Source organism: Gavia stellata, chromosome 13 (genome assembly GCF_030936135.1).
Source record: "Gavia stellata isolate bGavSte3 chromosome 13, bGavSte3.hap2, whole genome shotgun sequence".
Classification (NCBI taxonomy): Eukaryota; Metazoa; Chordata; class Aves; order Gaviiformes; family Gaviidae; genus Gavia; species Gavia stellata.
In genome coordinates, this window is record NC_082606.1 from 21,671,112 (window position 1) to 21,695,566 (window position 24,455).

The 24,455-nt window shown below is 48.6% G+C and overlaps 1 protein-coding gene across 1 annotated transcript in view; it reads right to left on the reverse strand.

The window, feature by feature from the left end:
• Nucleotides 1-24,455, reverse strand: part of IGDCC4 (immunoglobulin superfamily DCC subclass member 4) — a 95,639-nt gene that overhangs the window by 42,395 nt on the left and 28,789 nt on the right. The window contains exons 2-4 of the mRNA XM_059824084.1: nt 18,019-18,348; nt 8,814-8,955; nt 3,691-3,824 (exon numbers count right to left, since the gene is read on the reverse strand). Coding sequence (XP_059680067.1) covers nt 3,691-3,824; nt 8,814-8,955; nt 18,019-18,348 — 606 coding nt within the window. The remainder of the gene's footprint in view (nt 1-3,690; nt 3,825-8,813; nt 8,956-18,018; nt 18,349-24,455) is intronic.

Consider the following 24,455-nt stretch of genomic DNA (forward strand, 5'->3'; position numbering starts at 1 on the left):
CCGCAGGGAAATGAAATTTGGGTTAGCTATGGAGAAGAGAGATCCCAGTATCCATTCAACGGGGAAGATGCAATGGGAGTTCGGAGAAGCCACACTCCTTGTGTCATTTAAAAACAGAATGGATGAAGTCCTTGCAAAAATGTATTGTGCTAGCAGAAGCACAGCCTCTCACAGTTATTTGTGCTGCACTGGGGATACAAGCCGCATTGTACGAGTTGTGGGGCAAACGCATAGCAAGAGGTAGTCCCTATCCCCAAGAAAACACACAAAGAGCAAGCATGCGCATGACCTGGAGGGCAAAAGGGAAGCAATAGGCAAAGTGACCTGCTGAGACCACACATCATGTTCCCCAAGCCTTTCTGCTACTCTTTGAGAGCCACTTTATGAAGCATGGCAGCACTTCCTTGTGTATGCCAAGGACCTGGGAACATGACCAGCACACACAGAATTAACTCTTTATATACGAGTTTAAAGTAGTGCTCCAGAGCTTGCTTCCAGAAAAAGGAGCTGCAAGAAACAAGACACAGCCCCGTCAAGACCTGACCCCAAGCAAAGGCAGCATGCACAGACGGAGCGCCTGGGAAAAGCATCCTGCAGCCAGCTCCTAATACCCTTTTTGGCAAAGACCACAGCAGGAATGCAGTGTTCATTCATCATCTGTCCAGGTGAGGGGTGAAGGGACGGAGCTACCAGATGTGTTTGGCATTCTGTCCGCCGGGGAGCGGTGGAGATCCAAGGGGGAAATCCAAGTTATCCCTACTTCGACAGCGGGCTGTGTTTCAGGGCTGCGTGACAGTATCCCGCTCTCCGTCTGCTCTCTTCCCTTCCAGCTCAAAACACCGCTTCCCCAGGGAACGTCTGGAAATTTGCACCATGAAGTCTGCACAGCCGAAACATCTGCAGTGCTTACAGCACGACCGTGCACCGCCGCTCTCTGCCCTGCCTGTGCAAGGCCAGCATGTGTTTAGCCACCGACACACAATACAGCCTTCCCCACGTGATGGGGAAGTCACACCGTCAAGGGAAACGACACTTTTGGGGTTTTTAGGCCATGCAAATATGACAGAAGGGGGTCTGCTAATTGCTGCCTCTACTAGGAAAAGGCCTTTAATAAGGGAGATGGAACGATTCCCAGCCATCTTATCAGGAACAAGGGGGAGAGCGGGGAGGAAGAGTTCAACTGGGCAGAAGAGCTATAGGGAAACAGATTCTTTTGCTATGCACAGCCAGTTTAAATCCAGCGCTGTCTGGCAGAGGCATGAACATGAGATCTTCCCAGGCCTGAGGGCTAGCAACCCAGCTCAAGTAGAAGGGTTTGCATTATAATCAGCACGGCCCCACAATCCGTCACGAGCACGCAGACTGGGTCATCACAGGGCACTGCCCAGTGCTGTCACTGGGACACCAAAGCTGCAGGCACAGTTGGTAAGGAGACACTAGGTCCCACTGCACAAGCCTTTCCCAGGAGCCCTGGCAGTGCAGCGGGACTGAAAGACCGGACTCCCGTCTTACCTCAGCACAAATGACTTACTAGCCATCAGCAGGGAGGGAAGAAGCAGTTTAGTTGCTTGTGCCTGCAGACACATAGGAGTTTGGTCCCTGAAATTTCCAAATAAGTAACTCAAGTAACACCAAATAGGTGTATTTCAGGCTATTATTCTTTTGTTTGTTTGTTTTTCCTGAGATTTTTTTGTTTGTTTTGGTTTAGTATGGTTTTATTTTTTACAACTAGCAAAGGATTTCTGCCTGACCAGTTCACTCCAGCTACTATCAGCTCCTTCTGAACAAGGAGGAAAAGACTCCTCAAGCCAGTCCAGGCATCCAAACACTTGCCTCTGATGGTGAAGTGCTGAAACAAAAAAGGATCAATACCGTGCCAGTCACTCATGGAGGAGTTTGCAGCCTGCACAGGTCACTGCAGTTTCCCATCTGTCTCAGAGATACTTCTCCCCAATTATAAAAAAAACCCAGAGATTTAACAGGCATGTTTTTCATCACGATCGGCTCAATCTGGTGAAAAACTCAACCTCGCATATTTGTTTTTGCAGCCAGCGGGTGGTGTGGTGCTGCAGAAGCGAGATTTGAGTGAGAACTCCAGGCAGAAATCTGCTCGGGCCGGCTGGTGCTCCAGAAGGAACGCTTCCCATTTAACCTCTTTCATTGCCTGCATTTGCAAAGCAGATTAAACATTGCATAGTTACAAGATACTATTATGCAGAACGAGTTATGATGCCAAGGACAGCATATTCACCTTTGTAGCTTGATCAATATTACTTATCAATAGCGAACCAGACCCAACACGGGAGCTGTCTCTGGAGTGTGGAACTGCCTGTAGCAAGTGCTCCTCTTGCCTCTGTGCTTCATTAAGCACACAGAGGATCTGGCAGGGGCTGGCAATTAGATACAGAGCATTCAACCCCTCACGAATTCTCTGCAGATTCCACACAGATTACCTCCATGACACAATCCATTGATCAGAGGTGTATTCTCAGGCTCCACAGTTAATTACACTCCCTGCTGATGGATGAACAGCAAAGCCACCTCTGTGAAAATACATTGGGAGCAGAATGCCAAGCAACGCAATCCTAAACAAAGACAAAAGGGGCTGGGAAGGATTTCAGAGCTTTCAAGGTGAAAGCTGCCTACAAAACACACTGGGGTCAGCACGAACAGGAGACAGACATGGCAGGAGGGCACTGTCCCAAGAGAAGGGACAGCTCAGCCAGACCCCCAGCCCTGGGGAGCTCACCCGCTTGCAGGACGGGGATTATAGAATACTGGGGAGGCAGCCAGGCGTGCTGGGAAGGAGGCTGGAGTCTGGAGACCCCCACTGCACTTGCGCTCTCAGCTACATTCTCATGTCCAGACTTGCCCACTGCACTCTTGGTTTACAGAGAAAAATGCACTAAGAGACAGGCCCAGGCTGGGAGGAGAAGGACAGCTCACATCCAAACCCTTGCTTCCAATGGTCTGTGTCACCAGAAGAAATCCCAGCTAAGGCTGTTCCTAAAATACCACAAAAAGGTCTCTGGAGCCTACCCAACAGCTCAGCAAGGAGCCAGCAACACGGACATAGAATGCAAGTTGTATGTCACTGTGCCTAACCTCCTCTGAAACCTGCTAGGCAACCCGCGGTAGACACAGCCCTGCCAACTACTTCAGCCTCCCAACTGTTTCTCTTGTTAGCTTGGGCAAGCGTCTTCCTCTGTCCATGCCAGCCTTCGCTCATCTTGCCATCCAAGGCCACTGGAGATAAGATTGCAACAACCTGCACTTCCCCAAGGTGCAAGGAGGGTGCCTGACCCCTTCGAAGAGCCCCAGAGCATAAAGGAGTCTAGGGCTGTTAAAATGCACTTGCTGCTACAATCCACCTGCAAAAAAACCCCTTAGTGCAGAGAGAAACAACCCCATTATTACTGTTGGCTGCCTAGTCCTGGGGCTGGGCAGAGCAGCCAGCTGTGACTTCCAGGTGGCAATACCTCCCAACCCAGCCTGCTTATCCCATCAGAGTAAAGAGAAATCTTTAATAAAATGCCTTCTCTGCAAGTTTTAACCAAAACCTGCCACGTGCAGAGCCACACACACCAGCAGGAAAGATTGTCACTGATATTTCAGCTCAGCTTGCTATCACATGCAATGGCTATCTGGCAGACATGTGCCCAGCCCAACACACCCCTGCCTGCACCTTACCTTTCAGGACACTGAGGACTGCATCATTGCTGTAGCGTTTTCGGGCAGCATTGGTTGCCACGCAGTGGTAAGCCCCAGCGTCACTCTCCTGCACATCCACGATTTGGAGGACGCCATTTGGAAGAGTTATAAACCTGAGTGACCAAAAGGAAGAGTGTGAGACAGGTTATGCCTTACCTGAGCTATTTATTCATCAACTCAAAGCCCTTTTAACCCTTCTTTTTGGCCTGCAAATGTATCATGTACAGACCCTGGTAATCACAGCAGAGTGGGAGCGACAAACCCTTGAGCCATCGAACTGGTGGTTCTTAAAAAGCAGCAGGTACAGACTTATCTGTAGCACTGGAGCTTTCACAACATACGATTTGCTTTTGTGAGACCAGACCAACGAGGCTTTGCTGATACAAGCCAACTGCATAGTACAAAACAACTACATATGCATTTCTGCATGCAGATTTGTAGGCATCTCCAAGTGTACAAGTGCCTTCACACACGCTTTGCACACAGTTTCACAATTTGCTTTTCACAAAGGTTTGGTAGACAGAGCCAAAATACATTGCAGAGAAGTCTGAACATCATCTTTTTCCTGCTGCACCTCAAGTATACGAAGGGACCAACTGATACACAGCTACACCTTCATGGCGCAAAGCAGCCAGAACACAACCACCTGAAGCTGCACCATTGCTGGGTTGTGTTGATTGCTTTTGTTCTTCCAAGAGGTTCTGGCTTTCACAAGCTGACAACCTTACAGCCGGGTGTTCAGTATCCACCCTATTTGCCCATGGGGTGCTACTGGGCAACATTTCCAGGGAGTGAAATGGCTACATGGCTCACAACACGAACACAATCCTTGCTGCATTCTACTGAACAAAGCAGATGATTAGCAATTAGCATAAAAGTAGGAGCTGGCTGTCAGCATCTCCATTTTCTGCCTGGATTCCTAGATGGCAGCCTCTTTATTCTTGAATGCAAGGCGCAAAGCCTACGTGATCCTTTTTAATTATATATGAGATCCATTTTTAATTGCAAGCCTCTATAAACAGAGCTGCTGAGCTTTGACAGGCAGCTCTGGGTTATCAGTCTTCATTATGAAGAGGACACATTCAAAGGCAATTGCTAAGGGGAGGGATAGCAGCTATTCCACAGGAACAGCACAAAGACAAGTTATAACCATGAATGCCAGTCCTTCCATCCACAAAGACCCAATAAGTAAGTAAAACTGTGGTTCTCCAGCTGCTGAGACAGCTGGAGTGCCATGAGCAAGGGTCATGGAACCAGGAGGACCTTAAGAGATCACCCATCCCATGTTCGAGCCATGGTCACCACCAGCACACCTGCTCCTGCAAACATTTATCCTAAACCTCCAGTAATGGAAATACCTCCCCTGCCCTAAGCAGTCTGTTCCAGAGACAAATATCCCTGCTGCGAGCCTCATGTCTATCCCGGACTTCAGTTGCTGCAATCTGAACTCATCACTGCTTGTCCTCTTCACAGCTAAGAAACAGAAGAGCTAACAGAGCTCCTCCAATGACCACACTGTCTCTACTGTCAGAATCCTGCAGCCTGATTCATGGACACAGGCTTGCTGAAGCTTCCCACGTACACAAGAGCAACTGCCTCACATCCCTAAAGCCACTTTTCTCCAGATCAAGCTCTAGAGACCTCGGAGGAGGTGGTAACCAGAAAGCCCTCATTGGGATGCCTCATCAGGACTCAGGAGAAAGATGACAAATATTTGCATCCTCTCAGCTCTGCGGAGGGAAAGCCTCCCACTGCGATAATATTTATTTTTGTCGTGCATCTGCTATTTGAGTCTGTAATTAATATCAACATATTTCAAACACTAGGCAAGGCATCTCCCAGGCACAAAAAGACACTCCAATTATGTATCACAGATTCACTGAGGCTGGGAAGGACCTCTTAAAATTGTCTGTGGTCTTCCCCCTCTCAGAGCAGGGTCAGCTAGACCAGGTTGCTCAGGACTGTGTCCACAGTCACGCTCATCCAACACGCCCAGCTTCTCTTGAGGGCAGAAAACAAGCCATTGTGTTTCTAAAGAGAGCTGGAGACAAGGGGGAGTGAGTGGGGAGACTCGATGGACACATAGCTCAAGATGGTCCCTTTGGTGAGGCCAGCAGTAGAAGAGATCTCCTTGCAGTACGTCCTGTTGGGAAAGCACAACAGAGGTAAGCATTGCTTTCCCAGGGAAGCAAGGAAGGAAGGCAGGCAGGATTTCTCTACCCACAATTTCTCCCAGTTGCTCACAAAGCCTCCAGCTCTTCAGGCTCCAGGCAGCCCTGGACTAGAAGCCTCCAGGCAGCCTGGGTTATTTTGCTCCATCCCCAGGCTCTCTGCAAGGAAGCTAAGTTTGGCTGATGATTCAGAGCAGACAGTTGGCACTAGCTTTTCTTCCACATAAAAGCAGATCTGTTTGTGTGCTCACCTTCACTACGGATTAAGCAGAAAACAAAAACCAAAGAACAGATAGGCAAAGGCCCTGGGAGAAACAGAAATGCTGGAACCTCAGCAGTCTCAGGAGTTTTGCTGTTGACAGCTATAGTGCCAGCATCTCACCGGAGACTGCCTTCAATGGGGGCGAAAGGCAAGCCCCACACTTGCAGCAGGTAGCTGGTTGAAGGGCAGCACACTCAGATCAGGGCAAAACTACCAGAGGCACAGAAGGCAGCAAGCTGCAAGAGCAACAGGGCACAAACATGTAGCTGTTCCCCTCTCTGCTCCTCCCCGAGCAGACTGGCACAGGAGAGCAGGGGCAGAGAAGAGAGAGAGCACAGAGGGGCCAACGGCTGCTCACCTCTTCAGCGACGATTACAAGGGCTGTGTTCAAGAACTGAAATCAAGCACCACTGGCTTGTGTACAAACCCTGAAACCCTACCGCTCAGCGTGCTACTCTGCGTGTACAGCGGAGAACATTCCGGCATTAACAGTCCAATTCCCTTGCTTACTTTCTCCCCAGTAAAATGCTGGCACACCCTTCCTCACAGCCTTTTGAAGGGATACAAAATAGACTAAAGCCCTCAGGACAAATTAGGAACCTGCAGCTTTGTTGCAAACTCAAAGTCTGCAAGCCCTTTTGCTCACAGCCCAAGAGCTCTGGATGTCAATGTGAGCCATATTACGGCTCTCCTGACACATGACAGAAGTAAAGTCTCCACACAGATAAAACCCTCACTTAGCCAAAATGTGGAAAAAGACATTGTGGTTGCAGACCGTGTGATCTGTAGGGTATGTGTTTATGTGCAAAGCTCCAAAGACCTCCAGTTCCTAGCAAGTACTCATCTTGCCTCTAGAGAAAATAAACAGCAATTTGGAGCCTGGTGTGAAACCCAGCCAGCACCTAAAACTGAGAAGAGATTATGCCAAGAGATGTAGCACACGCCCCAAAGCAACTGCAATCTAGACAAGTCCTGCAAACCACCTCTCAGCAGCTGCTGCAGATTTAAGACCATGGTTTTTTAAAAAAGTACTTCAGAGACAGAATTGCAAAATAATTCTGTGCCTTACTCGCACAGAACTATGAAAGTTAGATTTTGTCCTGAATTTCAGCAGGGCAGAAAAAGTATACTGAAAACATCAATATGCACTTCTCTACCCTTTGAGGTGTCTAAGTATTTTTTAAGCTCAGCCTTCAGCACCTTGGAGGTGGCACCATGCTAGAACCTGCACCCAAGGGCAAAAGCCAAAGAGAGTGCCCAAAGGCAAGATCAACACCAAAAAACAAACAAAAAAAAAGGCAGGGGGGAAAAAAAAAGCAATGTCAGTTTGCCATGATTATTCTATCCCTCTTAAAAGAAATCATAAACACTGATGTGGTAGCATTATCTCAAGGGTTGTTATCTACAGCCCCAGAGCCTAATTTTGTACACACCCCTAACCTTGCTGTTCTGGAATATGAAATCATCATCCTGACGCCTATCTATCCAAATGATTGCATTTTCACAGACTCATCAGATGTGTGCACAGGAGGGAGTCCACAGTAATCAGAGGCTGGCCTGAGATCTGGTCTTTAGGCATGATGGGGTAAGGATAACGGAGAGCTCTGGTTGGCTGCCAGTGTTTCCTGGAATTCACTTAATTCCTTCGAAAGCCGGTTATATTAAATCCAACAACAACTAGACAACAACAAAAAAGCAAATCCTTCTGAAAAAGCATATTAGCTGAAACATGATTTAAAAAGCAAGATCTGCAGCCAGAGATTATGGTCTGGCTTTTACAAGGAACACAATTTTCAGGCTGCCCGTGTTGAAAGCAATCTCCGAGCAAGTAATTTCACAACATCCATTGAGCTGTCTCATTAAAAAGCCATTGCTCTATCTATGGCACACTTCCCTCTACAATCCCTTCTTTTTTGTTTTTTCTTTCTTTTTTTATTAATTAATTTTCTTCTCATTATACAGCAACAGCCTCCTATAAACCTTTAGATGTCACACTTCAGACTCAAGGATATAAGCGCTTAGTCTTACAGAAACAGTCATTGCTGCAAAGTTATTCCTAAACCTTTCTCCATTCCTCTTTCCTTCCTCTCCTCCTGCCTCTTGGCGTAACTCCCCTGTGAGGAAACAGCTCTTCCTGCAGAACAGAAAATGAGTTTTTAAGAGCTAAAGGACAATGCAGTCACTGATCCCCTGCAGGAGTGATGTCTACAGACCAACTAACAGCCAACTAATGGTTTATCCTCTTCTCATGCCTGTAACTGACTTTCATTAAGGAAAAGGTATTATGCTGTAGGATTCTTATATTTTCGCCACAAAAAAAGAAAATTCAGGGTCTTTTACTAGATTACCTCTAAACATAGGAATAAAACAAATGGAAAGACCTCCCAGGTTACTGAGCACAGGCAGTGGTCTAGAAGAATCATTAGCCCTGAGCACTGGGTCCATCATGGCAAAGCTTCCAGAACAAGAGATCAGTAATAAAAAAGGGCTTGGTTCTTGGGGTTTTTTTGGTGGGTTGGATGACGTTTGAGGAAAGGTTAATTTTATTTAGGTGCTTCTATCATCTCTCTCTTCATTCTACCTTTTTATGAAGGATTTCCACATCATAAACGGTCAGGTTTTGTTTTGCTTTTTTTCAAGCTGACCCAGGAAAGCAATCAGGGAATCACCTGGGTTCTTCTGGAACAGCTTCATGGTCCTTCTCCCACGTGATGACAGGGGAGGGCAGTCCTTCGATCCGACACTCAAACCTGGCCATGCCATTTTCTTCCACTGTCTGCGACTCCGGCTGTTGGAAAAAGCGTGATAAGGCTGGGGAAAGAAGAAGGGAAGGAAAGTTAATAACTTAGTGTTTCTGCTGAGAAATGCAAACCTGTTATGATGCATGAGTTAAGAGGAAGGCTTTTTTCTCCTAAAGATAGCCTGAAATGTAATTCCGTGCTTTCCCATGCCCTACAGACCCGCAGCAGTCCTAACAACAGTAACTGAAAGATTTCAATGTGCAGATTTGCTTCTTGCCTCATTTTCTCCTTTAAGGCAACAGTGTGAGAGAAGAGACAGGCAATTAGCTGGTTTCAGCAGCTGCCTTCCTAAATTGCTTCCTTGTCTGTTCACTTGCTCCATTTGGGAAGGGCACGTAGAATGAGAAAAAGAAGCTGGGAAATGCCACAACCCTGAGAGAAGAGAGTTTCCCCTTGCCTTGTGGCACTCCCACAGCCACAGGAAATTAAAACAAGGCAAGAGGAAGAACAAAGCCAGATGTCAATTTACTTACACAAAACAACTGCCCACAGGCTGGCAATGCTGGAAACTAGGGTGAGAGACCGTAAGAGTTATGAGCCTCCTTCTCCATAGTGAACAGCTTTCCCTGCAGAAACCAACTTCATCCTACTCAAGCAGATGAGGTGCAGCCAAGGGAATACAGACACAGCCACCTTGCTAACAGGAGAGATTTCATACATGCCAGGACACTTGTTTGCTCTCCAAGGCTCACCCCGTCTATATACTTCTTTCTATACTAGAGAGGCTGAACTTGCTTTGGAGACAAAGCACTAACATTTGTGATTGCTCTTGGACCGCACCCTTCCCATGTTCATACACAGCTGCCTGATTTTCCTCCCCTTCCACACACACAGCAAAACTCCACTGACTTCAATGGAGCAGAAACCCTCCCCCTGGGGCTGTCAGCATCTGTCCTATCAATAGCATAACCCGAAGGCATCTCAGTCACACGGTGGAGTTTTGAATATGCGTGCAGGCTCCCTGATGGCGGCAGAAACCTTGTATTCTTCTCCACCAGAAGAACTGGCTCCTGCTTTCAGTAGTAAGTCTCTGTTAAACCGCCTTTGCTGTTAAACCCACGCTGCAGTACAAATTCATCCAGCAATGCTGTAACACAAGTGCCAGAAATCCTGAACGTGGCACCATAAACATAAATTTCAGCTAGAAAACAGGCTTGATTGCTGCCCAAGCACAGCGCTGTGCTTGTAAGGACCTCAAGTGACCTTCTGGTCCTCCAACACAATTATGTGCTTGTCCCATCACTGATTCCCAAGAACATCCATCATTGCTTTGGATTTTAGAGGACTCCAAAACTGAAGTTTTCTTTGCATCACACACAAACACCCATGCACACACATACATACTTTATTACAGTGTTAGCTTGAAAAAGTATGTACTGTTTTGAAAATTAAATGTTTTTACACGACCTATTTTAACCTCAGCGTATTCTCAGCTGTCGTTAGTGTTTTTCTTTAATTTAAATAGTTATCACATGTTTAAAGCAACTCATTGCTCTCCGCAGCAGCTACAGACTGAATTCTCCCACCAGCTGTCCTCCAAGTCTAGTTTTTCAATTCAATACAAATGGCAATGAAAAATGTTTTCCTGGAAAAATGTGAAAAATACATTAATATGTAAGACCCCAATTCAGCCAACTGCTTTAGTATTTTCAAATATATACTGTAGACCACTTTAACACAGAGTCATTTCTACAGATTGCAAGATCTTTTAAGCTCATGTTAATAAAACTCACTGAACCCAAAAGTTTAAAAGAAAATCCATCAAATGCCAGGACACATTCAGGATGGCATCATCAAAACAACCTTCTCCTGGCAGCAGATATCCTTAATGCTCTTTCCTGTTATTCTTTTTTCATCTTAGAAGTGTAAATGAGAATACTTTGGCAGGCTCTGAACCTCGAAAGGTCACGATGGGAGGCAAGAATCCTTCTAAAAAGACAAGATCTGTAAGCATCTCTGTTCCCTGCGCTTCACGTCAGGTCACCTATCTCTCTTCTGTTCATTATGAAGTGTCATCATCTAAAGCTGATACGATGAGGTCTCAAAGTTTACAGCAGCTTTAAACCAGTTTCCAGAGACCGGAGAACCTAAGTAGCACATCTTGTGCATGAACAGCAACGCCACTGTCACCTACAGCAGTGAAAAGGCTCCATAAATCCCAGCGGACAGCTCCCCGCCTTCTTTGCTTTCCCTCACGGCTGCATGAATGTGTATTTTGTACAGTTTGGTAAGAGATGCAGGATGTGTCGCGAGCCAGGCTTACCTCTGCACATTTTGGCATGAAGTGCAAAAGGGTACAAAAGGTGACAGTGCTTCCTGGGCTCCCCAGTGTTACCCAGACAGTAACTTGTCCCAAAGCAAGGGGCTGCTGGCTATTCCTCCCCATCACCTGCCAGACCTGCATCTGCAAGCTTGACATGCCCTGCTGAGAACCGGATCCTGCCCTTCACCTCCACCCAGCCCCATCTGCCTGCTGTGCTGGGCTCCGGAACGGCTCTTCAAAAGCAAAGAGCCAAGAAACGCACCCGTGACAGATTTCTCATTAGGATGTGGAGGAGCGTGACTAAACAGCGACCCTGATTAGGGAGCTCAGCATCCCTCCCACTCCGAGCAGCACACAGGAACAGCCAGGCTTCCCAAGCAGAGTCACAGCTCCCCGGTAGAGCCAGCAAAAGCTGAGAGTTCAGCGGGTGCCAAAGGTTCAACCCTGGCAATGCAGAGCAAACCTTGTTTTGTCTGTTAGTGCCTTCTCGTGATGAGTCTTGGGGTGGGATTCAGAAGCAGAGCAGCTCAGTCATCTTCCTTTTACAGGCTCAGGATAGGCATAGTGGGAATCGCTGAGGACAGGCTGAAAAAAAATCACCTCTGCAAGCTTTGAAAGAAGCAGCCTGTAGCCTCCCCAGTGAAGGAGAGGACAGGGAACATGAACAGGGATCTTTCATGCACAGAAAGCAACACCAAAACAAGGCAAGAAAGTGAAAAGGTTCCTTTGATGCAGGACCAAACAAGAACCCTGGATCTCAGCACCAGCAAGGCTCAGGCAGAGGCAGACTTGCTGGCCAGGCTCATCGCTGCTCCTCAAGCATCCTCTGTATCAGCTTGGGGCCAAGACCACAGCATGCTGTGATCCCTTGTGTTTCTCCTCTCTCATCCCAAGGGGTACTAGGGTGGAACAGAGGAGGCAGAACATGCCCAGCACCTACAGCGTGACCCAACCTAGGCTCAGAGTTGTGCTGCAAACAGCTGGCACTGGGAGAAAAGAAGAAAATCAGCCAGAGCAAGGCAAGCCTGCTGTGGAAGGAGAGGACTGGAAAGCATGTCCTGCTACTCTGACGTACTGCACAGACGTGCACGTGGGTCACAGTGAGCGCAAGACAGGCTCCAACACACTGCTCACCCTAGGGCCACAGGGATCCTTAGGAGGGGCTGTTCTCCTCCCAGAAACACATTCTGATGGAAAAGACGTCTGCAGAAGTGCTGCGAAGTGAGAGGTTTTCACGTAGGGAGGCAGGGAAAGAAGATGCTTGAGGGGAAAAGAGAGACAAAAGATGACAGATACATACTCAATGTTATTTTCAACTCCTCAGCCAGGGTTTAGCTTGCAAAGCCATCCCAAGCCACGAAACACTCCCAGCCCTGTTGCACTGATTATCCTGAACACCTTTGTAGGCCACTCAGCAAAAATTACCCACTGCAGGTGAGAAGGTGAAGAGCATTACAGCAAACTGCCCTCAGCAACATACCAAAGCACCAGGCTCTGCTCCTTCAGGAACAGAGCACACAGCTCCCTCCCCACTGACATGTTAAACCCAGCTGGAGCCAAGCCGTGTGTGCCAAGGCTTTAGCCCCCAACCCAAGGATGACTGCAGTATGGTGAAACACAGCACCCTCCCCCTCTCCCAGCAGTCTGATCCATGCAGGAGGCCATGAGCTTGGAAAGACTGCCAGCCAGCAACACTACACCCCAGGCAGAAAATGCAGTCTATGCAAGGAATTCAGCCTTCTGAAACAGGCTTGCTGCTCTCTCCCACAGAGCTTTGTCCCCAGACCTTCCATGTGCTCATCCCCTTTGTATCTTTTACAATTATTAGTAGGTATTTCTAAGACAGGGGCATCTTCAGCGCCCACTGAGATCACATACACCACCCAGACGACCCGTCTCTGAACAGCTCACCTCCGAATGGGCCGGGGGCAGGCGGGGGCCTAAGGGAAACACGCACAGAAAGTCATGGAAGCGATTTGCCACGGCCCCAGAGCCAGAGCAGTGCTCGATCTGCAGGGCCATATGGCAGCACAGGACCTGTGCTGCCCAGCTGACCCATGCAGGGCTTGCTCCAGCCTCTTCACTGATGCCAGTTCTCCAGCTACTCGAAACAGCAACTGAAAGTCGCATCTGCGGATGGTCCGGAGCCAGTGCATTCATCTGGAGGTTTTCCTGCCCAGCCTGGCTCTGCTTACAGTCACTGGCCTTCACTCACCTATGCACCTAATCCACAAAATAAATAGCATAAAATCCATAAAATAAATTTTTAAAATAAGAGTAAATCCCAGCCTGCCTTTCCTCAAATCCCAGACACTTTTTGCATCACGGAGAAGAGACGCTCTCCTTGCGGAGAGCAGCTCACAAGAGCCCATGTGCATTGATTCCTGCTGTGGCCTGTCCCTCCAGGTGCAGCAACACACCAAACCTCCCCTGCGCTCGCTGCCAGCAGCCACGCAATGCAGGCCCATTCCCTCCAGGCACAGCAAACGTCTTCAGCTGACAAGTCACAATTACTGTAATTTTCTAGAACCTCCCTCGCACAAAATGTTTAAGCTAAATTAACAGCTTTAACAAATCTTCACAAATGTAGTTATTAACAGGTAGAAAGCTACACCTTCTCACAACTAAAATAACACCCCTGGTATTTCCACGTGGGAGCATGCAGGGCTTGGAGAAACCCACAAACCTAGTTTATCAGTCTGAGCAGCTGTTCGCTTAACAGGCACGCTTACACTAAGAGCCATCACAGACTCGCTCCTCCTCGTTTGCCACGGCTACCACTGCCATGAGGTGTGGATGGCCAACCATGGATGGATCCTCAGCCCCGGGAAGAAAACACACTGCGGGTCAGAAGCACGGGCTGATGGCAGGGATAACATATCCCACCTGCTGAACAGGTTTTCTTCTACTGCTCCATACTGATCAGCAGTGCCCAGGGCAATCAGCACAAAGAATAACTCCATCTACACATAAACTGCCTTGGACAGACTGCTGTATTCAGTGGCAGGGGGGGAAAAAAACGCCTTTACAGTCCTCATTTGCACCAGCTGAATGCTAATGTAGCAAGTGCTTCTGCCCAACCCACAAAACAAATCGAAGCGAGAGATGCATTTCATTAATCAATTCCCTCGCTGCTCTCCATTCAGAAATGAGCATGTTATGTCAGGTGCATGCCTGTGCCACTGAAGCAGCACTTTCCCTGTGCAGATGGTAATAAAAGGAGATATACGAGCACACACAAGGAGAGAGTTCACCTGAAATTTCATTTCTGGGAGAAACACAGAAAGGGATGGAAAGGTGCAGCACCTATGTACGCTCCTCTGGAAAAGGGAAGGGCAATTTAAGTCAGTCTCCTGGTTTTGAGATGTCTCCACTGTTCTCACTCACGAGACACAAAACAATAAACCCAGGTCTGTAACAGAGGCACAAACCATTGCCACCAGGCAAAAGGCACGGTGCAAGCTTCAGCACAAGTTACCCCTAAAAGGGAATATATCCTAATTCAGTGTGGCTGGGATTGGAGCAGGAGCAGCCAAATAAATCCTCATGGATTAATGATGACTCTTCTACTCCAGGTCTCCCACCTCCGCAGACAATACCTGTGTGCAGGATTCCTGACTCCATCTTCACAGCACCCTTATGAGAGCCTCAGGGCTCCCTTTTCTTAATGAAATCCTGGGACCAGCTATTTATCCCACACTACAAACCACTGTGGAAAGGAGGGGACAGGAGGGATGGGTGACCTGCAATCCGTGGGTACTGCATGCCAAACGTTCTGAGCAGAAGAGGAGGACATGTTGTAAAAGTCAAAGATTTTCCCCCGATCTGGCAAAAGCTTCACCTGCCATCAGGAGTGCTGGTTTCTACAGCAGTGCTCACAAACCAGAACACAAGCTTGGCCAGACCTGGGCCCCCCTGCCTGGGGTACCAGAGGTTAAATACATCATGGTGTAAAGTGGGTGTTAGGACATCCATGCTCCGTCTTCACCTGCCACAGCTCTCAGCAAATGCAAAAGCACCTTGGCCCCGATTTCTCTAGATTGGAAATGCATTTCAGGACTGTGTCTCATGGCGTGCTGTGCAGCTGCATTCATCAACATCTACATAAGTCACTGTACTAGAGAGAAGTCTTACTGTATTTGCATTATTTTCTAACCTCACTTGTTTGGTAGGTCAAGGAATCATTTATTGGCACTCACACACTTAAAATAGCTCCAGGAGCCATTCCTGAATACAAAGGAATTTTATTCTTGAATGCTGCACAAAGATTCAGCAGTTCAGATCTTGGAGTGTCGTTCCCAGAGACTGAAACAAAAAACAGCCTGAGGAGCCCTTTCTTTCATCTCTTCTATTATAATGAGATATTCACCTCACAAGACAGTCCCCGAAACCAAGTGGAGCCACAGACCCTTTGCCATGTAGACAGCCGTTGTCTGTCCTAGCCTCCGCACTGCTCTTCCTTGTCTGGAGTTGCCCCTGGAGTTCAGAGATTTGCACCATGCTGAGATGGGGTAAATTCTGCCTGTGGGAACATCTGAGCAAACCCAGTGGCACGTATTGCAATCACCAGCTACTGAGGGAGCTACAGCTGCTTGGTTCTGCCCTCTTCTCACCACTCCTTGCTCAGCATCGAACTCCCCAGGTTCCCTCCACACTCCTTTCCAAACTGTGCTGACTATTCAACAGGGAACCCAGAAGAGACCAACAGTGACCTGGAGGCGGCTGAGCTGATGTGCATGGCCAAATCCAGTTTGTGAGACCTAGAGCCTATTCCCAGAGCTGCCATCCTCTCTGTTAAGGGCTATGACCTCCTCCCTGCAGCCCTCCAGTTGAACTTGCTCTCAGTTCCTTACAAAAGAGCTTTTCCAAGTCCTTACAAGACCAGACCACCCTGTCATAGCAGAAAAGGCTGGAAAAGTATTTGATCGACTCCTGATGTGCACTGGGCCCAGCACCAAGAACTGGGACTGCAGGAAGGGGAACCTTCAGATTAGCAAAAAGGTGTCAGAAAAGGTTACCCCGCCCTGTCTGCTCATTTCTGTTCAAATTCCCCCTTCTGCAGTTCCGACACAGCCAGCACCACTCAAATACACTGTTAGAAACTCAAGGAGAAGAACAGCCTGGTAGACTGCACCAGAGAGGAGAAGCAGCCATGGGGGCCAGGAGCTCTTCATCTTGCCCAGCCGTGGAGGCAAGGTTTGTGAGACACAGAAAGAGATGATGGTAGAAGGCTGCCTGGGAACCCAAGTCCAACACCCTGGTCTAGTTTGGTCTTTGTGGGAGGGGAGGAACCCATTACAGACATTTCAGACCACACTGATGCACAAAGATTTCCTTACCCAGGAAGCCCCGAGCAGACGCTGCATAATGCAGTTGAAAGCAGAGTGCTGGACACATCCCTCCATGCTGAGACCTGCTCCCTGGCACCAAAGCATTGTAAAACTCTTTTGGCTTACTTGCTTTCCTCACACATCTGAAATCAGGAGCACCATGCTTTAAGAAAGCATGTTCGGGAACTGACATTCAGTGCATCTGTCCTCGCTGGGACCCTGGTACCTCCCTTGGCTCCACCCGGCACACGGAGAGCCACAACGCTCCTGCTTGCTACAGTCACCAGCCTGGGCTCTCATCAGATGAGTTGTTTTGCCAAAGATTCATCTTCTGCTCTTCCGCTACTCACGCGCTAAAGGCAGAGCTAAGCTTTCACAAGAAAAAAAAGCCATCAGAAGGGGAGACGACCAACATCCTGTATGTCAGGACCTCACAGTGCAGAAGATGAAAGATCCCAAGGCCTCCCTTGGTGCATTAGTTCCCAGCTATGTTCACAGTCTTTATCATTTTCACAAGGCCATATTCAGACACACTAAAGCTGTCAAAGTCACCAGAAGTCACAGATGCGGAAACCAGTAGGTGCCCCTAGAAGCCTGTTATGATCTAAGCTAGCTGATAGCAGGGACAAAGGGGAACTCGGATCGCCTGAGTACAGCCTGGCTTGTTTCCAGTGCTTTCTGCCCCTCAAGCGACCGCCCACATCCACCTGACTGTCTCTCAGTGATTAACTCTTTTTATCAGTGTATCCCCACTCTTCACTCAGGGCAGATCCTGATCTGGACAGAGCTGCAGGCCACCCACGGCCGTCTCTGGGGTGTGGATGGGATAAAGAGCTCAGCATAGCTGAGCTGGGAACACACAGCACACTGATGCAAGTGGCCCTGTCCCAAACACAGCCAGTCTTTCCGGCTGTCCCCACGCAAGTAATGTGGGTGCATTCCTGCACGCACCATCCAGAGGTGACTCATGCAGACGAAAGGCAACGGGCACTTTCTCCCAATTCCCCCCCCAGTTCCCCATCACCCGGCCTCTTAGCTTCAGCCAGTGCTCACAGGTTTAGGGCACTGCTCCTTATCTATGTCACTGGGGCAACAAGCCCATCGCAGCCTTGGCCAGGAGAGCCAGAGCTGTCATAGCCAGATCCCCACAGCCACCTCCCCAGGCAGAAGGTGCTGCACTCAGGGCTGTGAAGTGTCAAGTTCTCTGCAAAAACAAGCACTGTCTTTTGGAGAGTGAGGAGGGTCCTGTTTTTAATTCATGGCTGATGGCACTTACCTGGGAGAGTTACACAGGATGGTAACAGTGGGATAACAGAAAGACACCACTGCTTATTTGTGGACTATCCCAAATCCCACCTATACATCATGAATAGAATTTCACTTCATAGACACTTTATCTCAAACTCTCTGGGAGGCAGATGGTCTGTATAAACACCAGGAGGGGAAAAAAAGAAAATCAACAAAAAACCCCAACACTTACTTGAAAATCTGACTGCAGCCGTTTGACTGGTGACAGCCCCTAGGGAGCTGTGAGACACGCAGGAGTAATTACCCTCAGCGCCAGCCCTCTCAGGATATTTACTGTCCTTTGCCACAGCCTGGGATGAGATGAAAAGCGATCCATTCGGAAGCACGTGGAGATGTTCCTGCTCCACTAACGGAAAGCCATTCTTCCTCCATGTGATATTGATCACCTGCTCAACAGGGGCCAGGTTACAGTCCAAAACCACGACTTGGTTTGGCTCCAGTATCACCTTTGCAGGACCAGCACTACAGCTCAGCTCCAGAGAATCTCCTTCCAACAGACTTCCTGCAAAGAAAAGACAGCATTGCAGTGGGGTTGCTTTCCTTGGTTAGTCACATCCCAGTTTTACACAGCGAAGGAAGCATTGTTCTCCATGAGTGTAGTTGGAGACAACAGGTGAAATTCAGCCCTGTTAGGTGACCAGCACTTCCCATTACACTTGTGCACTACATGCTCTATCACACATCCTTGGGTCTGCAAGCACAACCTGCACCATCTCTGCCACCCCCAACAGTGCCCAGCAGCCACCCCTTCTATCCATACTTGCTTTTATAGAAGAACAACTGGAAGAAGGTGAAGTGATGGCAACAGCAGGCACATAAGACACAGCGAGGGCCCCAACCTCTCCTTCATCTGCCACAGCTGCCCATGAGAAGCGAGGGCTGCGCCTCACCTGCCTGAATACCAGAGCCTCCTTTGAGGCTGATCAACCTCCACAAGACAGCTAAGCACAAGCAAAGATGTTCAAGCCCAGCTTGGTACCCCAATGCCAGCAATCACAAATTGGATGGTGCAGCGCTCTCCGCAAGTCCCACTCCAGCTTGCGGCTGCCGTAGTGAGCAATGGTGGAGTGCAGCCATGGTCAGAAATCCCAGGCAAGGAAGTAAGTACAGCACTCCAGGGGCACTGGTGGCCACAAGGCTAAGCCAAGGCCTCGAAATCTAGAGAAAGAGCAGCAAGCTCCTTCAGAGGAGATGCAGGATGGGTTACAACACCCTCAGGGGGAACTGGCAGTCAGACCTGGAGCCCAGCTGGGAACCCAGAAAAGCAGCGTCTGCTGCTGACGTTCATATACCGGGAGACTCACTTCAGAGGAAAGCCAACAAAAGAATGGCTAAAAATGTGACCTGTTGTCTCTCAGCATTTTATCCCACATAGCTGAATCCAGAATGAGAATGGATGGATGCATCTTCCCCACTACAAGAGAAAGGATAATCCAGTGGCAAATGGACAGTCACATCATGTCTTACCCAGAACAGGCCCTTAGGCAACCTGCCTGCTGCAGCCAGAGGCCAGAGCAGTGACCAGCAGCAAGCTAAGCTGAACAGGTCTTGATCTGGCCGATTTCCAAACCTACATACTTGTAGGAAAGCTCCACCTCTGAAACAAGGCTCAGCATTTCCTAAAAGAATATTGCCATTAATAAAATGCATTTGCCGTTAGAGTTCTCCAGAGACGCTAAGTCAATGCTAGCTGGCAGCGCTGCTTCCACACACCAGCAATTTCAATCTCTGCTGTGCTCAAACCATCACCATCCACTCTTTTTATGGCTCCGCTCCAAATTATTTTGTCACTGCTCCAATCAGAAATGTTTCCTGCCTCTATAACAAGTTTATCAACACTGGATATGAACCACATGGCTCCCTGCCCGTCTCCTATCGCAGAAGGCTACAGATTAATTTTATAGGAATTCAAACACCCTATTAAACCTGCTACTACCTACTGCTGATAAAAGGGCTGCATTTTAAAAGAGTGTGTGTTAAGCATGCAATTAGGGGCAATGACACGCAAAATTACACGTGCAGGGAGATGGAATGATTTCAAGGCGTGTGCCGGGAACTGCAGGTGCCCCTGAAAGGAAGGGTCTAACCCTGCCCACGCGCAGAGCTGATTCAGTGCCCACCCAAGCCCGTGGGGACTGGAATTTGTCAGGTTTGCCCTCATTGCCAGTTAGCAGAATGACCACTGAGAACTTGATATTGGCCATTTATGTCCCTTCAGTGACAAGGAGACTACACAAGAATCCTGCCCGTCCCCTGCCTGTTGATTGCCATTGTAACGGAACAGATCAGACCCTGCCCCAAGCACCCTCATCTTCACTAGGATGTCCAGGGGACAATCTCCCCCAAAGCCCAACCCCAGCAGGATGCAGAGATGCCCATTTCACATCATGATATGCAGCCAGCTCAACAGCCAGGTGCTGTACCCCATGACCAAGGGGCAGCTACCGCCGATGCGGAGCCACCTGCAAGTCCCTGGATTTGGGCTTTCCCTGCACAGATGCTTCCACTGCGCTGCAAATCTGCAGTCTACAGGAAGGAGGCACAGCAAGGAACAACAGATGCCATCGAGCTCCCAACATGCACGCACCGCAATATAATTTCTGGATTTGTCAGCCAGCATAGCCCTGGCAGGTTCCTTGCTGCCTGGCCCCCTCAGGCCAGGGAGCAAGCTGAGGAATGCCACTACACAGGGACTGTCACCAAATGCCCTCCTGTAAGGGCAATTCTGCCCGTTCAGGTCTCCTAGGGAAAATTAGTCCTCTGAGGATCACAGGAAGCTACAAAACTCACTCACTTGGCTCCACAGGAGGCTAGAGGTAGGGGAATGTGAAGCTGAAAGGCTGCCCCGAATGCTCTGGAAAGACACTGCCATCAAAAGGTTTCCATCCAAGACAGCCAGTACGAAAAAACACTGTATGAAATAGGGAGAAATTAAGCACAGAGCAAGTTACCAGCAAACACATGTGCAGAAGGTGACATGGCCAAACACAGGAGAGGTTTAACAGCCTGAGGCTGGGGAAAAGAGCTGAGCTAAGGACAGGCGGCACACTCGGAGCTGCAACACTGTCATGAGAACCCCCATCCACGGAGGAGCAGCAGCCCAGACACTTCTCTGAAGGGATCTGCCTGTAGCAGGTGCTCCTGGCAGCATGTCACACGGGGCTGAGTCAGCCTGGGTGTGTACTCCACCTCCAGGGAGGTAGGGCTGCTAAGGCAAAGGCTGAGGCATGTGATGCAGAGCTTATTTCAAAGGATGTTGAAACTTTGTTGGCTAAAGTCTTAATCCTCTGCCTTTCCTTAAATTTTTTGTCTTTAGAAGCACAAGTAGAAACTGAGGAGACAAGGAATTGACACAGGTCACAAGTCAGTCCCCTTAACCAATAGCTCCAGCTTTCTCTTTGCATCTTTCCCCTTGATGACTCCTTTACACATCACCACCAGCAGCGACACAACGCATCTCGGACAGCTCTTGTGCAGCACCAGCTTTATGGGCACCAATACTGCCTGTGCCTGCTCTTACCCTCCTTCAAGATCCCGTAATGCAGCAGGGCTGGGGGGGCCCAGCCACGTGGCAGCAGCTGGCTCCGCATGTCGGGCATCCCACATGCCCCCTGCCACCGCACACACGGGCTGTCCTCCTGCCTCCACATTCTCCATGGGCTCCTGCTCCATGCCAGGCACTCCTGTTCATCACAGCCTGTATATCTGTCCTATCTTCTATTTTTTTCAGACAGCAATTAAAATGGGATTTTGCTGAAAATACTCCTCCTCTTCAAAAGGTGAAGTGCAAGGGGATAGCTGGCTGGCTCAGGCAGCCAGGAATACAGCAGAGATTTGCAGTGCAGCTTCCCACGCCAGCACAGGTCAGTAAGAAGTGATTATCAACCTCTCAAACTTCAATCCCCTAAAAATCAACTCAACCCACTTGCAGCGGAGTAAGAACAGACAGCTCCATACTTTGCACCACAGCAGAAGAAGTATTTGCTTTTTAAAAACATGTGATGATGTTTCTTTACCCCTAAATATCACTCAGATCTTTTCCCCAGAGTCAAAACCTACCTGGATCCAAGCTTCTGGTTGGTATGTTAGAAAAAAAAAAAAAGGGGGCCAGTTACAAAACTCAGCGCCAGACTGCAGAGTTCACCCCCACCGAGCCTGACAGCCTGGTTCAGGTCTCTCTCTTCTATACCACGAGAGGAGAAACGACCATTGGAAGGAAATGCATTTGAAACTGGACTTCACAGGCGACTGTTCTGCCACAGCCGAGGAGCACGCTCCCCAAGGAACATACTAACACCAGGAGCACAGGACCCTCCATGAGCAACTGGAGTGGTCTGTTTCCATCATCAATATTTGGTGCACTTGCGGACCTGGCCATGACAATACCATCTCAGTGGTTATTGACAGGAGGAGGTTGCCTTCTTTCATGCCTTCACACCAATAAACACATGACTGCACAACATCTTTAAAGAGCAATAGTCACTCCTTGCCTGGAAACCTGTGCCAACCACATAATCCACCCAGTAACAGCAGAAACCACTTACAAGCAACCAGCCTCCAGGGTATCAGTATGTTTCTGCTTGCAAGTGCCTACTGCATCGCTTGGCGATGCAGGCTCCACGCGATGGTAAGAGCTTGTGACTGTACTCAAACCATTGCCCTTTATTTCAGGAGCACCAAAAATGTTTCTAGGCCAAAAAGCTAAGTAAAAACCCAGATGTACTCACAACCCTCAGGGCTCAAACTGAGCATCTGGCAGAAGACCACGACAAGGCCAAACACATGTGACAACTCATCGCTGTCACTTAATGCAGCCCGGGGAGGCTTCCAGCTGGGCAAATGAACCCCTCGACTGACACCAAGCTGCTCTGGTAGGTAAGCCCAGACCTGGCCCAAATCATCCAGCTCTCTCTCCTGCCCCTTTGGCCCCAAAATACTGCACATTTTTGGGGACAGGCGCTTTGCGTATACAGAGCTTGGAGCAGCAGGGCCCAGGACCCGAACTTGGCATTGCAAACAGCCCCACTACATCTCTTGTCCTAAGATATTCAAAGAACTGTATAAAGACTCCCTGATTAAGGAAAAAAATACCTTCCAGGCTCTGGAAACGTAGGAGGAGGTCTGGTTCAAAACACCGCACTAAATTAGCAAGCCTGACAATGAGATAAAAGCCCCTTCAAGGGAAAGGATCAGAAGAGAGTAAAATTACTCCAAGTGAGATCAAAGACAAATGAAATCAGGAATGTTAAGTGCTTACAGAAGCTGCCGACTATTTCCAACCTCCATTCTTCATCATATAGTGACAGAAATGTATACGACCCTGTTTAAACACACAGCCACACGCTCACACAGCCTCCTGCTCACCCTCTTACCTGCCGGAGGTCGTGCTGTAATGAATGTAGCGAAGACTACCCAGAACAGCCACTTGCCTCACGCAGCAAATACAGCTACTCCAATGGATATCAACAACATCACCGAGGCGGGCTTCTGAGTCAGAAGCCAGAAGGTCTTTCCACATATCAGTTCAAGGCAGGTGTTTCAGCTACAGATCTGTGCTTTGGAGCTGGACAGCTTTTTGCCTTTGGCTCCTCCTGGATGTAGCTTCAAGCATCAAAGCCTGGCAGAACTGGAAGTTTTCAGCTCATGGATCTCTAAATTGAGGCCAGGGAACACCGTACAGCGTTGCCCTATGGAGGGCAACATCACATATACATTCAAAGCAGGCTTTGACATCACAGCACAAGATCACCTGTCTACCTACTACCAAGAAACAACCCAACACAACTGAGAACATCTCAAAATACTTCTCTAGGGGAAAAGGGGCCAAAAGCAGAGCGGTGGGTTGCGAGGAGAGAGGAACAGCACAGCCTGTGCCCATCCAGTCCCAGGTAACCAGCAGAGTTCATACTAAACTCCACTAAGCCCAGCAAACTGCTGAGCTATTCCAAAACAGGCAGTAGCGGCTTTGAGATTATAAATGCATGTGCAAATACATACTTACATATACATATATACCACATATATGTGCATGCACACACAGTTATGGGGGAATGTAGATGTATTGAAACGTACATCATGCCCCAAAATGGAGGGTCTTTGATGCAGCAAGTTAAAAGCATTTTGTTCCCATGAAAATTATATTTTCTGACCCCGGCTCTGCAGGGGTTTTTTTACTCTCGCCCGTGTTGCTAACCCCGAGGCTACATTACGCACAAAAAAAAAGCCCAGGAGAAAAATGTTCTTTTTCTCCCATCTATTTCCTCACTTCCATCAGCCAGCCATCCACCTCCAGTGTCCAGGCCCAGTGAAGTAAATGAAAAAGTCTCCTGTTGAGTGGCATAAAGCCCACGGTGTTTTGGATGAACAAAGGTTGTAAAATCTTCAAAGCACAAAGCTATCCTCTGCCCTCCACGGGAGCACAGCCCCTGCCAGCAGCAGGCTTGATTCCAGATCCAAAGCAGGCATCCGAAAATCCACGTTAAACCAGCCAACATCTCCCTTCCCAAATCACACATCTCAACGTACAACCAAAAACCTCCTATGATCTCCTCCCCCCTATGTCAAATGGAGTCAGGAATAGCACAACCTACCACTGAGCAAAGGGGAAAA